Raw genomic sequence first — 13,121 nt, 5'->3', positions numbered from 1 at the left:
ACGATGTTCGTGTGTTCAGAGTTAAGAGAACTGCACTGTATAGTGCAGTTTGTGATTATGTTGAGAAAAAAATAGACAACTTTGGGCTCATAAGATGCCTGGTATTTACTTTGATGTGTGTGTTTATAGAGTCTCACCAAATCGTGAAATTGCGGATATATTGTCACCAAATCGTGCAGTGGTAAGTAGATTAAGACATGGAGACTGAGTTTTGAGGTCAAGTACTGCTAGGGACACAAATGTTTCCAGGACCATCCCCGATGCACGTGGGTCCACACAATACGCGTGAGACCACTCAAGCGAACGGCTCCGCTCATATGTGTTCAAATCCTTGTTTGAATATCTGTATCCCAGAAGGTGCCTGTTTCTTTGTATCCACAGCATTAGCTAGTAGATCCCTCGTTTATTCCTTTGCACAACAGGGGTTTTGTACATTTCGTTTATCTATATCGTCATACACATCTGTACGTAGAACAACTACCGAGCCCAAGTTACATACTCGTCCTTGGACGCAACAAGCACCTGCACTTAGCATCAAGCATTGACAATCATCCCACCTGCACAACACAATCACACAAACACAACAATCACTAGCAAAATCTCAATTAGTTGAAAGTCAAGAGAATGAAGTCTTTGTTAGTTACCATTGGGGTGCAAAACTTGGCCAGTGAAGTATGAAGAACAGTGATTGCAAGCCAGGTAAACATAAGCCGGTGCAATCTCGTGGGGTTGCGCTGCCCTGTTCATGGGCGTCTCCGACCCTAGTTTTGCAACCTTATCTTCCGGCATTGACACGAATCCCTGTCTCTATCAGCTGGAGCGCCAGGCCTCTCGTGAATGACACTCTGGCTCCCTTCTTTGCGGTGTAGTCTAGCACCGTAGGGTTTCTGTTGTAGGCGTTGACAGATGTAGTGTTGATGATGCAACTTCTGGGTTTCATGTGCCTCAGAGAATGCCTGCATCCAAAACGAAGATCATCCATATTGTATAACCAACCGAAAATGACAAATGAACAGGACTTTTTCAAAACAGGAAATCTTGGCCAACTTGCCAACATCGGCCATAGCGCAGTCGATAGCATTTCCAATGGTCGTGAACTAATTCGTGAATTTAAAAGCAACCAATGGGTAATGGGAAAATGGCATTAGTGTGTCAGAAAACTGTTACGTAGCAGCTGATACGCTACGGAGCGCTGCAAATTAAACCTCGGGACATGCAATGTCTAACCTTGCCATGAAAAACTGAGAAAGGATGTTGGTTCGAAAAACCCTGTCAAGCCTCTCCTCGGTAATCTCCTCAACAGTGTTCGTAAGGTGCTGCTCCGCGGCATTGTTGACCAAAATATCAATCCGGCCGAATTCATCAATCACTTCATCCACCACCATTTTGCAGTTCTCATCGTACCCTAAATCCGCGGCATGGGGTCCTTGGCATCGCTTGCCTTGACGTCTTTGATCATCCTGAGGGTATCTTCAGCATCTTTTTCCTCTCTGTCCGCCACGTACGTGAAGGCCACGGTTACGCCTTCTAGGGCAAAGGCGTAGCACACCACCCTCCCTATCCCAGAGTCGCCACCGGTCACGACCGCCACCTTACCCTGTATGCATGGAAGTTTTAACAAGATCGGTAGGGGGAATGAAGTCTTTTCACATCAATACTCTACTGATTTCTCTTTGCTAAATAGAATGAACACATTGAACATGTACTTAAAAACAGTATCTAGAAAGTGGGGTGCATAGCTTAAAATTCAGACAGAGTAATCCAGATATTCAGAGTCGTCCAATGCATGCGAAGTTTGAATATTCAGAGTCGTCCAATGCATGCGAAGTTTGAATATTGGCCGTTGCTTGGCGTATTGGCTAGTAGCTATTGGTTTTTGTGGTAGTGTCGCACTCCAGTATATCAGTGAGATTAAAATATCGACCGGTTCCTATTTCGTAACAGATCGTTCGTGATTTATGAACCAGTTCACGGTGCCAATAATCGATCGCTACGTTGACTTATGCACTCTAGATTATTTGGTTTCCCTAAACAAAATGGTTACTAAATATTCACTACTAGTCGACTACAACAACTTATCGTTTCATGCTTCCTATACCATTACACTGCGGCCAATACTATTACGTATTCCGATATCCCTGTTTAAAACTTTGAATGCGTATGAATCTCAGATTTTCATATGAAACTCACATGCATCGAACGACTAAATATACATTCGTATTCAAATTGGTTTTGGAGTTCTGTAAACTGGTCACGTGAGTTTCTAATCCCCCTCCGAATTGGGTAGATTTGAACAAGTTATACATGAAGCTTACACGAAGCTTGTTGGAAGGCTTGTGGTCAGGGTTTATGGCTTGTGGGGTTGGGCTCATCACATGCTCTTCCCCCGGTTGCCTGTCTTGGCTTTGTGGTGGGAATTTCTGCTCCTCCTCAGATGATGCAATCTCTCTCTCTCTCTCTCATCACAGAAGTCACAATCCGAAAGAGTGCTAAATATTAATAGCTTTAGCTTATGACTTACGAGGGAAGTGGGTTGAGCATACATTTATTTATAGTATATTATTATATATATCAGAAATGTATACACAGCCAGAATTTTGATGAGGAATTTCTAGACAAAAACATAAAACACGTGTAACGAAGAAAACCGAGCCAGGTGGACCGGGAAATGCCGAATCAGCCATGAAAGAGTGCAGGTCATGCTTTCCTAGGTGGCAGTCTGGGTGATGAATGAATGAGACAATTTTGGCCTATGGCCTTTGAGGCATGTCCAAACTTAAAAGTACCACAAAGGTTTGGCCTTCTTTTTTTGGGATTTTTCGCTTTCCTAGGTGGCAGTCTGTGTCTTATGACCCACAAAAAACCTACAACAAACAAAATGCCTGTTTGGAAACCTCGACCTCGGATGGGACTCTCCTGATCTTCATTTGCCTCCAGTTGTTTTGTTGTGTATAAGAAAAACTCTGCATTTGGGCCGACCCTGGAAAGTTGAAAGAGAGGGAGAGACTGAGAAGCACGGATCCTCTATCCGCAAAATCTGTCTGTGAGCCCCCATTTGTCCCACATCGGAGGGAAAAGTTGAAAAGAAATAGGATATAATGGTTCGCGACGAGTTATTGTATAATTTGAGATTAAATTTTTGAGCCACGTGAGGTCAACTAAAACGGGTCGTTGCAATGTATAGATCTCCTTTTATGAATGTTTCAATATCTCGGGCAAGATGACACAAAATCTTGTACCTTGTTTGTTTTGGAATTTTAGATTCTATCTTTGCGCACAATCTCCGATATATTTTTTCTCCAATCATTAATCTCATTTCTCTCTACTCAAAATCCAAATACCAAAACGAAAATCCAAATACCAAAACGAACAAGCTGGAGATAGAGGATCTCTAGCAGAGTGCCGAAACCGTGCAAGACGGTTTTTCTCAAGTGAAAGGGTAGAAGGAACTAAGAACTATTAGTAACACACACTCTCCCGGAGTTTCTTTTCCAGGTGAGTACAGATAAAATTGCAAGGATGATGTGATTGGTGTCACATGTAACGTCTCGCGTAAATGATGCTTAAACGTGATTGAAATTGTGAAATAGAATCAAGGTGAGTTAGAAACCTAGAGAGAAGCTGAAGGACAATGGGCGACGGGGGTCATCCATCGTCGTCCATGATTAGGAGAGAAACCTGCTTGTTTAAGTTTGCAAAAAAACAGAATTATCATCTTCCATAGATTCAACGGCTACTTCCATCTCGCTCCGTCAACTTCAGTTCTTTCTTTTTTGCTCAAGTTATTCTAGTGCTTGAAAAAGACTGGGAACGCGAATATGGGCTGGACTAGATGTGGGCTGGTGAGTCATTGTCAATCTGGGTAAGGCCCACACAATTCTACAAGATGGTCTATCATAAATAGTGTATTTCGGGTCATTTTCAGGTGACATTTCTTTGTACATATATAGCACTTTTGGATACAAGATAGTTTAATTCTTAATTGTGAATGCTCCTCTCTCTCTCAAGAGAAGAAGTGAAGGTTGACAACTTGACACGCTCCCTTAGCACATGGGTGTGACAAAACTTAAAAAAATGAAAAAAAATCCAAGAAAGAAAAATTTGCTATACCTTGATTAAGTTTACTAACTAAAATAAGTACTTATTTTTCAAGTAATTATTATTTTAAAATTAAAAGTAATGTATCATGAGAGAATGATGTAAACCGAGAAATAAATACTTTAAAAATAAAAATCTTAGCAGAACGGAACCTAAGTACTTATTTTTAAATTAAAAATGTGATGTATTATGAGAAAATAACATGTCTCGTTAAGAGGTAAATAAAACCTTAGCGGAACAGGACCTACTCTAGTGCATCTTAGATTGAAATATGTTTAGTTTTAATGATGGTGAATGGTTGAGAAAGAATGACTGTGGTTTGACATAGTTGAGATGAAGTTGAAAGGACCAATTGACACCAATGAGACTGTACCACCTGTTGATTTATTACAATGGTCAAATTCCAGAGGTACTTGGTTTTGTTCAACCAATTCTCCTGTTCCAAGCAAGAGCTAGATTGCTATTCCACTAAGCCTTATTAAAAAATAAGCACTTATTTGTAAATTTAAAATTTAAAATAATATATCTACGAAAATATATTTTTTTATTTTTTTGCATCGTTCAAAAAATCTCATCAAAATTTATCAAACAAGATTTATATTGCACAAAAAATTATTTTAGTAAGTCCATTATTTTTAAACTTAAAAATTACAATTAAGTACTTATTTTTTAAGAAAGCTTAGGGGAAAAAAAAAACTGCAGCGGAAAGTACATCAAAAACTTTCTTTACAGGCAAAACATCAAGTCAATAATCATTGCAAACCAACTAGCCATGTAGCTCAATATGGGGTGCTTTGCTTAAATGGAACTTGCATAGCATACAACTTTGAAGTACCATAAGCATTACATTTTCCACTGGTAAACCTTAATTATACAAACAAAATTTGCTCCTAGCCTTAATTATGGCAAAGCACATTTAGCACCATGTAATTGTTATTTGGTACAATCCAAAAAAAACAAAACCTTTGTGTTCTTATTCTAAAGAATATTCTATACCAAAACTCCCTCTCCACCGGTTTGCCCATAAAACTGGACTTCTTCTTTGATCAAAAAAGCCAAAACCCATCGGCTAAACTTCGAAAAAGATAAAGAGTTTCCTGCTCTCCTTTCCATTTATGTACTGTTTACACTGGTGAAAAGCTCGAATACGATTCTCTTCACTAATCATACTAGTGCTTGCAATGCAGATGAATTCAGCTTCCGACTATCCTCACGTTTTAAGAACAAAGCATAAAGAAGCTCATTCCAAGTATCAGGGACTCCAGGAAGACACCAATGGCTGCAGTCCTGCCTATGCAGAGGCGCGGGTCCTCCCTTCGGACCCAGATAATATAGAGATGAATGCCCATCTTTCCTTTGCGAAGTCATGACGGTTACGTTCAATACGTCCACTGTCCCTAACTTCGATGCATTTGAGTGAGATGATAAAACGTTACCGAGTATGTTGTATTGGGCCCACGTTTGGGGTGGCACCAATGAGGAGCCCAGCTCTGGGAGTGTTTCCATGTGGCAGCTTCCCCCGGTCCTCCAATCGCCACCTCTGCATATTACATGTTAAGTATTTTCAGTTATAGAGAATCTCTACTAATTAAATATCGGGAAACAATGAAATGCAGAAGGCAATAGGCAATCATGCTTATGCACATATAGGACAGAGCTACTTGAATGTTTGTCCATGTAATGGTAAGAACATTTTTATGTTGGAAAAGAGGCAATTAACAAAATGCCAAAGAGTATGATGAGTCTATGACCCTCCATTGGTTCTGTACCCATCGGCCATAAGAATCAAGATGTTTCAGTGCCAATGATGTATGCCTGAGGCCATAGGTAAACAACAGCCACCATTAATGTGCAAAATTTGACCGCCAATCCCACCAAAACATGATACCATGTATACGGGGGATGTGGCGATGCACTGTCAAACCAGTCCATCAAACAGGCCTATGGTTGGGAGTCCTAAGTCCACTTCTTAATCAACAAATTCTGGTGGACTTGGAGGAAGGAAATGAAAATGCAAGAATGCAGACACTAGATGAAAATATTACGAAAACCAACCTGAAATGCACAGGGGCGTATGTGCGGAAGAAAACCTGGGTCTTGCTTGTATTCACTTCACGATGTATCCAATCTAGCACAGTATCCAAGGACTTGATGTATGCAGTGTCAACTTCCATCTCCATCTTCACCTTTGCACCTTCTTGGAAGTAACAACCCCTGTCCACATCATGTTGGAATCTTCAAGTCAGCATCTGTGACAATACTCGTTAGTCATAATTGAACAAAAGAAGAGGAACATATTGCTTCCAATAAACACACGACTATGGAATCCTCCTGAATAATTAACATCATCTTCCAAACTCCCTTCATCCTGACATGGCAGGGTTATTGGCCAAAATATGTATCCAGTATTTGTTTTTCTTTGTTGCAAGAGACTACACTCACAGGTATCATTGCATTTTCATTCGTAGATGAAAAGATGCTAGGATATGGTTGGATATATGAATCAAAGAGATACAACAGAAAAAGGAATCCTGTAACTGCAGTGGAGTTTTGCTGTCACTGCTTTCCAAGTGTTCAGTTTGGTGAGGGATTCTCCACAGGGAAGTGAACGTTTCAATTATTTTCGATACAACTACTTTGTTAGTTTGTTTACTCTTAAATGGTTCCTATTCCTCCACGAATGCAAGATTCTCATGAGGGACCAGTTCATCATCTTGGAAAATGTAAGGTGATTACTACTTGAATAACTAATCAGGATCAGGACTAACATTCATAACCCCAGATCACCCCATGGTCCAAACAGGAGAACCATGGGAATACAGAATCACACTCCAGTTTGCCCTGGAGATTTCTACCATCCAATATGAGCATTGCTGCGTAAGGGTTAATATCTTCTATACCAAAATTTGATAATCACTCAGCAACCATACACGAAGCCAATGGGATTCACTCATGCATCAAACCACAATCTTGGCCAAAACCATGGCATCTTACTCCAGTCCAACTCAAAGTTCCTAGATTCTTAAGTCCCCCAGGATATTAATCAACCTAGAGGCCAGTCACCAAATGGACAGAACCACCGACTATTGGGCCATGTCCCGTAACCAAGTTGTAATGCTCCAATGCAGCTTCTAATAGGTGATTCCACTAAAATTTTTGAATGGTATGTGTATGACACAAACTTATTTCTTAGCCATTTCCAAGGTCTGATAATCCATAATCTGTAAAACCTCTAATTCTAAAAGCTACCCGTATAGTTCAAAAGTTCATGATGGAAAGACGCAAATAAAGACGGGGGCTGTATTTGGATCAAGGGTTCGGGTAAGGAAAGGAAATACTAGCAAAGTTGAAGGATCCAACGGCTAACAACGGTTAGATCCTTCAACTTTTCCATCTCTTTCTCCTTTTCCTCACCCACGTCTTTGATCCAAATACAGCCTAAAGTTAAAGTATTTCTACAAAATCCAATTACCCTCTTAAGGTCTTCTCAAAATTCCACCAATGTCCTGTGTTGAAAACCAGCACATCTGCATCTCTCCACTTTGTAGAGCTCCAATCCATTTGATCCAGTTTCAAGGTAGTTTTTATTTTTCGTGGAGATCCAGTAGGAGGTCTGCTCTGAAGTACAAGAAATGGAGCCCTATAGTACTCCACGGTGCAGTTATAATCCGCAAACTTGAACAATAAGAACCCTTTGTGATTCGTGATCGGGCTGCCATTCACTTCATATATGGAGTCTTTATTTGGAACTGCAGAAGAAAGCATGCATAGGAGGGACTCCCATTGGTTTCTTCCAATTGAGTCTCCAACAAATACTACCCGCTTGTTTCGCAATTTCTCCAACATCACTTTTGGGTCAAATCTGATTTGGAAGTAATCAAGAAACATAGAACGTTAGTAGTCAGTTACATATCACAAAACTAAATCTTTCTTCCCTTTGGCAACTAGACTATCATATTTTAATTTCATTAGCAAAGATTCCAATACAAAGAACTAGACAAACAACAAAAAGCTGAAAGGAATGTAGGGCTGAAGAGCACCAAAAGAAAAGACAACGTTCAGTAATCGTTTGCTCAACAGTGGCACTCGTGATTCAACCACTTTCTGCCCATGTCAGAATACCTAGTTGAAGAGTAAGTAGCAGTAGATAGAGAAAGAAAAAAAAATACAAAACAGCTTCTCAAATTTTCAAATGCTTCCTAAAATAGAAAAAAGAAAAAGAGAAATTTGAAGGCAGAGAAATTTTTCTCCAGAGACTTGAACATTGACCTTATGAGAGAAATTGTAATTTGGTTAGTTGATTGGAAGTTTTTTATGCTTCTTTAAGTAAAGTTCAAGAATCAAATTCTAATTCAAATTCTTCTTCAGATTCCCACTTTTTCTCAGCAACCAAACACAATTGCAAGGCAACTGAAAATTCAAAACACAAAGTAACCAAAACCAAGATTATGAATAACCTGGGCAAGTTGCAATCTTTGGGCTGCCAACGCCACTTGGTGTAGAACAAATCAGGCCGTCCATTCTCAGAACACCTAAACCCATCATCCATGAACCTACAATCCCTTGATTGGTACAGCGGATAAGTCTCATCCCACACCCAATCACCATCAAACACGTCACACCCGCCACCCTTCTCAGCCAAAAACTCAACCTTTTTGTCCTCGTGACCATTCTCACCAAATTTCAACCTAAAAAACCTATCAGAATTTCCTGAAATCCTAAACCCTTTCGCCACAGCTCTATAATCCAAGTAAAAGAAACAACATATGATGCAGACTGTAACAAGAAAGAAGCCCAATATGCCCACAGAGGGCTCAAAGAGTTTAAATTTCTTGAATTTCTTGAAGTAATCGAAGTAAGTAGGCATTGTTGCCAATTCTTGAGATGGGTTTTTGGACATTTGGGGGTTAGAAGTAGATTTGGGCATGTGGGTTGGAGAGAGAGATTCAGAGAAGAAGATGAGAGAGAAACAGTGGAGAGGTGTGGTGTAGAAGCAAAACAACACTCATGGCGAACTGGGTTTGAATGATTTCCACTTTTTTTTTGCTCTCTTTTCTTGGCTTCTTTACTTGGTTTGGGAGCAAGATGGGTGGCAAGCAAAGCAAGGTGGGATTCATGGAGAGATAAAGAGAGAGAAAAGTGCACCTTCCATTGTTAAATTCTCAGAGAGAGAGAGAGAGAGAGAGAGATGAATTGTAAACGATTATGTGGGTGATACTATGTTAAGTTTCAAAACAAGAAAGAATCTGGAAATGCACTGTTTGGAAAACGGCCAAAAAAAAAACGCACACTCTCTCTCTCTCCAGAAATCGAGGGCTACGAGAGTGGTGGGACGTGGCCCAAATTGACAGGAAAGGTAACGGACTAATAACGGTACACGTTCGATGTTGGTTCACTCTTATGAATCATGGTCGTGGACGGTACGCGCGATTAGAGGAGAGTGGTTTTTTCAGCTAATCCGACAAAAGTACACTATTGTCGGCGTGACTATTTTGACGTTAATCTGATTTTGTTTGTATTCACATTCCTAAATGGTCCTTTCAAAAAAAACATTCCTCGATAGAAATTGATTTTCACGCTCTGGTTTTTGCTATGGCACTTTAGTTTGTATCTTGATCAGGTGAAATTGCAAAACATAAAGTGAAGTGTCATTGGTTAAAATGAAAGTGCCAAAATCACATTCCTAAATCTTTTTTTTGATTTTTTTTTTGGCATGGTATTTTTTTGTTCTTTTCTCTCAATCTTTGACATATTTGGGTCAAATATTTACCTCATGTCGTTTACTTCGATGGAAAGAATCGAAAAAATATTAAAAGATCGATCAAAGTTGGAAAAAAATCATGTAAAATTATGAAAATAAAATCAAAAAAAACTAGGCGAAAAGGGCCTAGATTGTCATAGTTGGGTCAAATATTTACCTCATATCGTTTACTTCGATGGAAAGAATCGAAAAAATATTAAAAGATTGATCAAAGTTGGAAAAAAATCATTTAAAATGGTAATGAAAATAAAGTCTAAAAGATTTAGGCAAAAGGGCCTAAATGTTGCCTTTCAATTGAAAGTAGTGTAATTGTTTAAATGGTTCATAGGTTGTGTTGGGTCGGAGGTAAATGATCCATTTGTTTAAAGTTATTAATGGGTGGTTGTATCGGGTTTGGGATAGAAGATTTATGTGTTTATATCCCGTTCGGCTAAATAAGTCAACTAAGTTATTTTTTTGTTCTTATTTAATTTTTTTTTTCGTATTGTTAGTTTTTTGTCAATTTTTTGGGGATTATTGCATCGTCATGACAATAGAAATCTAAAAAGTAAAAAATTACGATCGAAACATAATTTTTTTTTAATAAATACAAAAATAAGCCAATTTTTTCGTCTTTATTCAAAAAAATTAGATTTCGATCATAATTTTTTACTTTTTAGATTTCTCCCGTCATGACAATGCAATAATTCTCAAAAAATTGACAGAAAACTAACAAATACTAAAAAAATTTGAATAAAGACAAAAAAATAAGCCAATTAATTTATTTAGCCGAACGGGACCTACGTAAAGATGGGAACTGGCACTGCCACGCCCCGAACCTCTCCTGATCGGGGAGGGTTTTGTCAAATTTTCTAGTGTCGGACGATTTTATCCCGCCCCGTTACCCACTCTAAAATATTATAATGTCTAAAATCACTTGTTTATACCACCACCAGTTTTTGGTTGGCTACAGTTTTCATTTTGATTTATATGGAAAAACTAAATTAAATAGCCAATCAGAAATCTTCCCCTAAATCAGAAGAAGAATGAAGGGGTAATATGAAATTTAACCAAATGCCCACTATTGATACCTAAAGACTAAAGTACGACAAAAATAGGACCGATAAATAAGCCGAACGAGCCAAGTAACAAATACTGAAGTATTGCTTAGGGGGTGTTTTCACTAACCAAAAAACACTAAAAACTTAACGCATTTTATCATCTCGTTTTCACTAACAAAAAAGTTTCAGAATTTTACCATTCTGTTTCCACTGACAAAAAATTGTTAACAAAAACTCTTTTTGTTGCAGTAACTCTACTTACAAACCCATCAACAACTCATTCACTACTAAAAATACTTAACAACTTCTCAACCACAAATGAAAATCTACAAATTTTTTCACTATCGGAAATGCCCCCTTAGTTTGAAAAACTCAACAAGTTTATAAAATATGTTAAAACTGATGTGCTTATTAGACTATTGATGTCAATTGATTTTTGAAACCATGAGTTTAGTGCTCCGCAGTTTGATAGATTTTGATTTGAACTTTAAAAAAAAAATGTTTAGCATGTTCATATAACAACTCAATCTCGAACGGATTTTTAATCAGCGAATCAAAATCAATCGATATGTGTACGATAGTTGAGTCCAACTAATGATCAAAGGATTCAAAGCCATTATGAGAGTGGTTGCAACTAAACTTCTTGAAGAATGATTCCAAGATGATAAACATCAAATAATTGATGGTTTGAAAACTTGAATCTCATTCTACCATCATGATAACATAATACATTATATGGTGGTGCCGTGGTGGTTGTCTTGCTATTATACTTGGGTAATGGGTTGGGCAACTGCAGGATCAAGAAGGATATGATAGAGAATTGAGAAATGGAGTGGCCCCTCACATAAGTCAAGCATCAATTTATCCTTTGATGTCAATTCACACATTCGTCTTTCATGGTGGTCCAATTTGATCACAACTATGACAACACGATTAATTGATGTTTTTTTAGTAGGGCAGATAAACAAATCACGTAGGCAACTGGGGCTAGCTCAGTCGGTCAGAACTTTTGCATCTCACTTTGGGCAACTGCATGATCAAGAAGGATATGATAGAGAATTGAGAAATGGAGTGGCCCCTCACATAAGTCAAGCATCAATTTATCCTTTGATGTCAATTCACACATTCGTCTTTCATGGTGGTCCAATTTGATCACAACTATGACAACACGATTAATTGACGTTTTTTTAGTAGGGCAGATAAACAAATCACGTAGGCAACTGGGGCTAGCTTAGTCGGTCAGAATTCTTGCATCTCACTTTGAGGCCAGGAGTTAGAATGAATCGAATCTCCCCATCTGCATGTGAGTGTTCTTCTCTTAGATGGGCTTTTCATTTCTTTCTTTGTTTCTATCCTATAGGCGGCTTATTTCTTATATTGGTTGAGTTGTTGGACTTAGTTGTCTTGTGGACTCTTATAATTAATGTAGTGTCCCGGATTTATAAATTGTACTTCATATATGGTATAAGTGATCTCTTTTATCGATTGATGAAGAAAAAAGATGAACAAATCATGTTCTTTCAAGTTGGAATGCTTGTTTGATTCTTTAAAATTTCGCACTCCCCTTTTTTTACCACCACACTCTCATTTTTTTGTCTTCTTGTGATGTAAATTTACAAAATTAATATTTCATTTATATACACTCTTTCAAACTCGGATGGACAAACATTGTAAATTCATATCACAAAGAGGATAAAAAAGGAGTACAAAAATTAATTGCCTTTATTATATTAAGAGAAAAAGATTATACCTTTCTTATATGTTCGTTAACAAAAAAAATAGGGGCTTTTTGTTCTGAGTACTTGCGTGAAGACGAAACAAAACTGAAATTTTACTTTTCCAAATCAAACTTGAACATGGTACTACTTGACTTGTTCACCTTCATGATGTTTGAAAATTCATGGTATCCGAGATCGACTCATGATCGGCTTGATTAAAATTCTTTTGAGATTGAATAGCCTTAAGCATTATCAAACCCTGAAGTTGCTTCACTACCGTCAGCGGGAGGTGCTATTGCAAATGGCAATATAACTCTGTGTCTGGAGTTACCATCCGACTTGTAAATAACTCAAACCCGAACATCTATTTAAAACTCGTTATGACATCAAATCAAACTTGAATAATTCATTGCTCAACGTGTTCGACACTCGTTTATCAGCTCAATTCTTTCTTTCTTTTGGTAGAATATCAGCTCAATTCTCAAGAGAGTCCAAATGCCGAGC

At 38.2% G+C, this 13,121-nt stretch overlaps 1 protein-coding gene and 1 pseudogene across 1 annotated transcript; both read right to left on the bottom strand.

Annotated features, from left to right (window-relative positions):
- Positions 1–30: 30 nt before the first annotated feature.
- LOC131316312 (NADPH-dependent aldehyde reductase 1, chloroplastic-like) lies at positions 31–1,651 on the bottom strand (annotated as a pseudogene).
- A 3,222-nt stretch (positions 1,652–4,873) lies between these two features.
- On the bottom strand, positions 4,874–9,457 carry LOC131309917 (protein trichome birefringence-like 10). The gene is made up of 4 exons (XM_058336632.1): positions 8,556–9,457; positions 7,571–7,960; positions 6,154–6,312; positions 4,874–5,638 (listed from the first exon to the last, which is right to left on the bottom strand). Exons 1-4 carry the CDS (start codon positions 9,023–9,025, stop codon positions 5,263–5,265), a joined length of 1,395 nt encoding a protein of 464 aa, XP_058192615.1. The 5' UTR covers positions 9,026–9,457; the 3' UTR covers positions 4,874–5,262.
- Positions 9,458–13,121: the final 3,664 nt, after the last annotated feature.

The sequence above is a fragment of the Rhododendron vialii genome, chromosome 2a (genome assembly GCF_030253575.1).
Source record: "Rhododendron vialii isolate Sample 1 chromosome 2a, ASM3025357v1".
NCBI lineage: Eukaryota > Viridiplantae > Streptophyta > Magnoliopsida > Ericales > Ericaceae > Rhododendron > Rhododendron vialii.
Note: the sequence above shows the minus strand (reverse complement) of the source record. Positions and strands in the feature narration are given on the sequence as shown.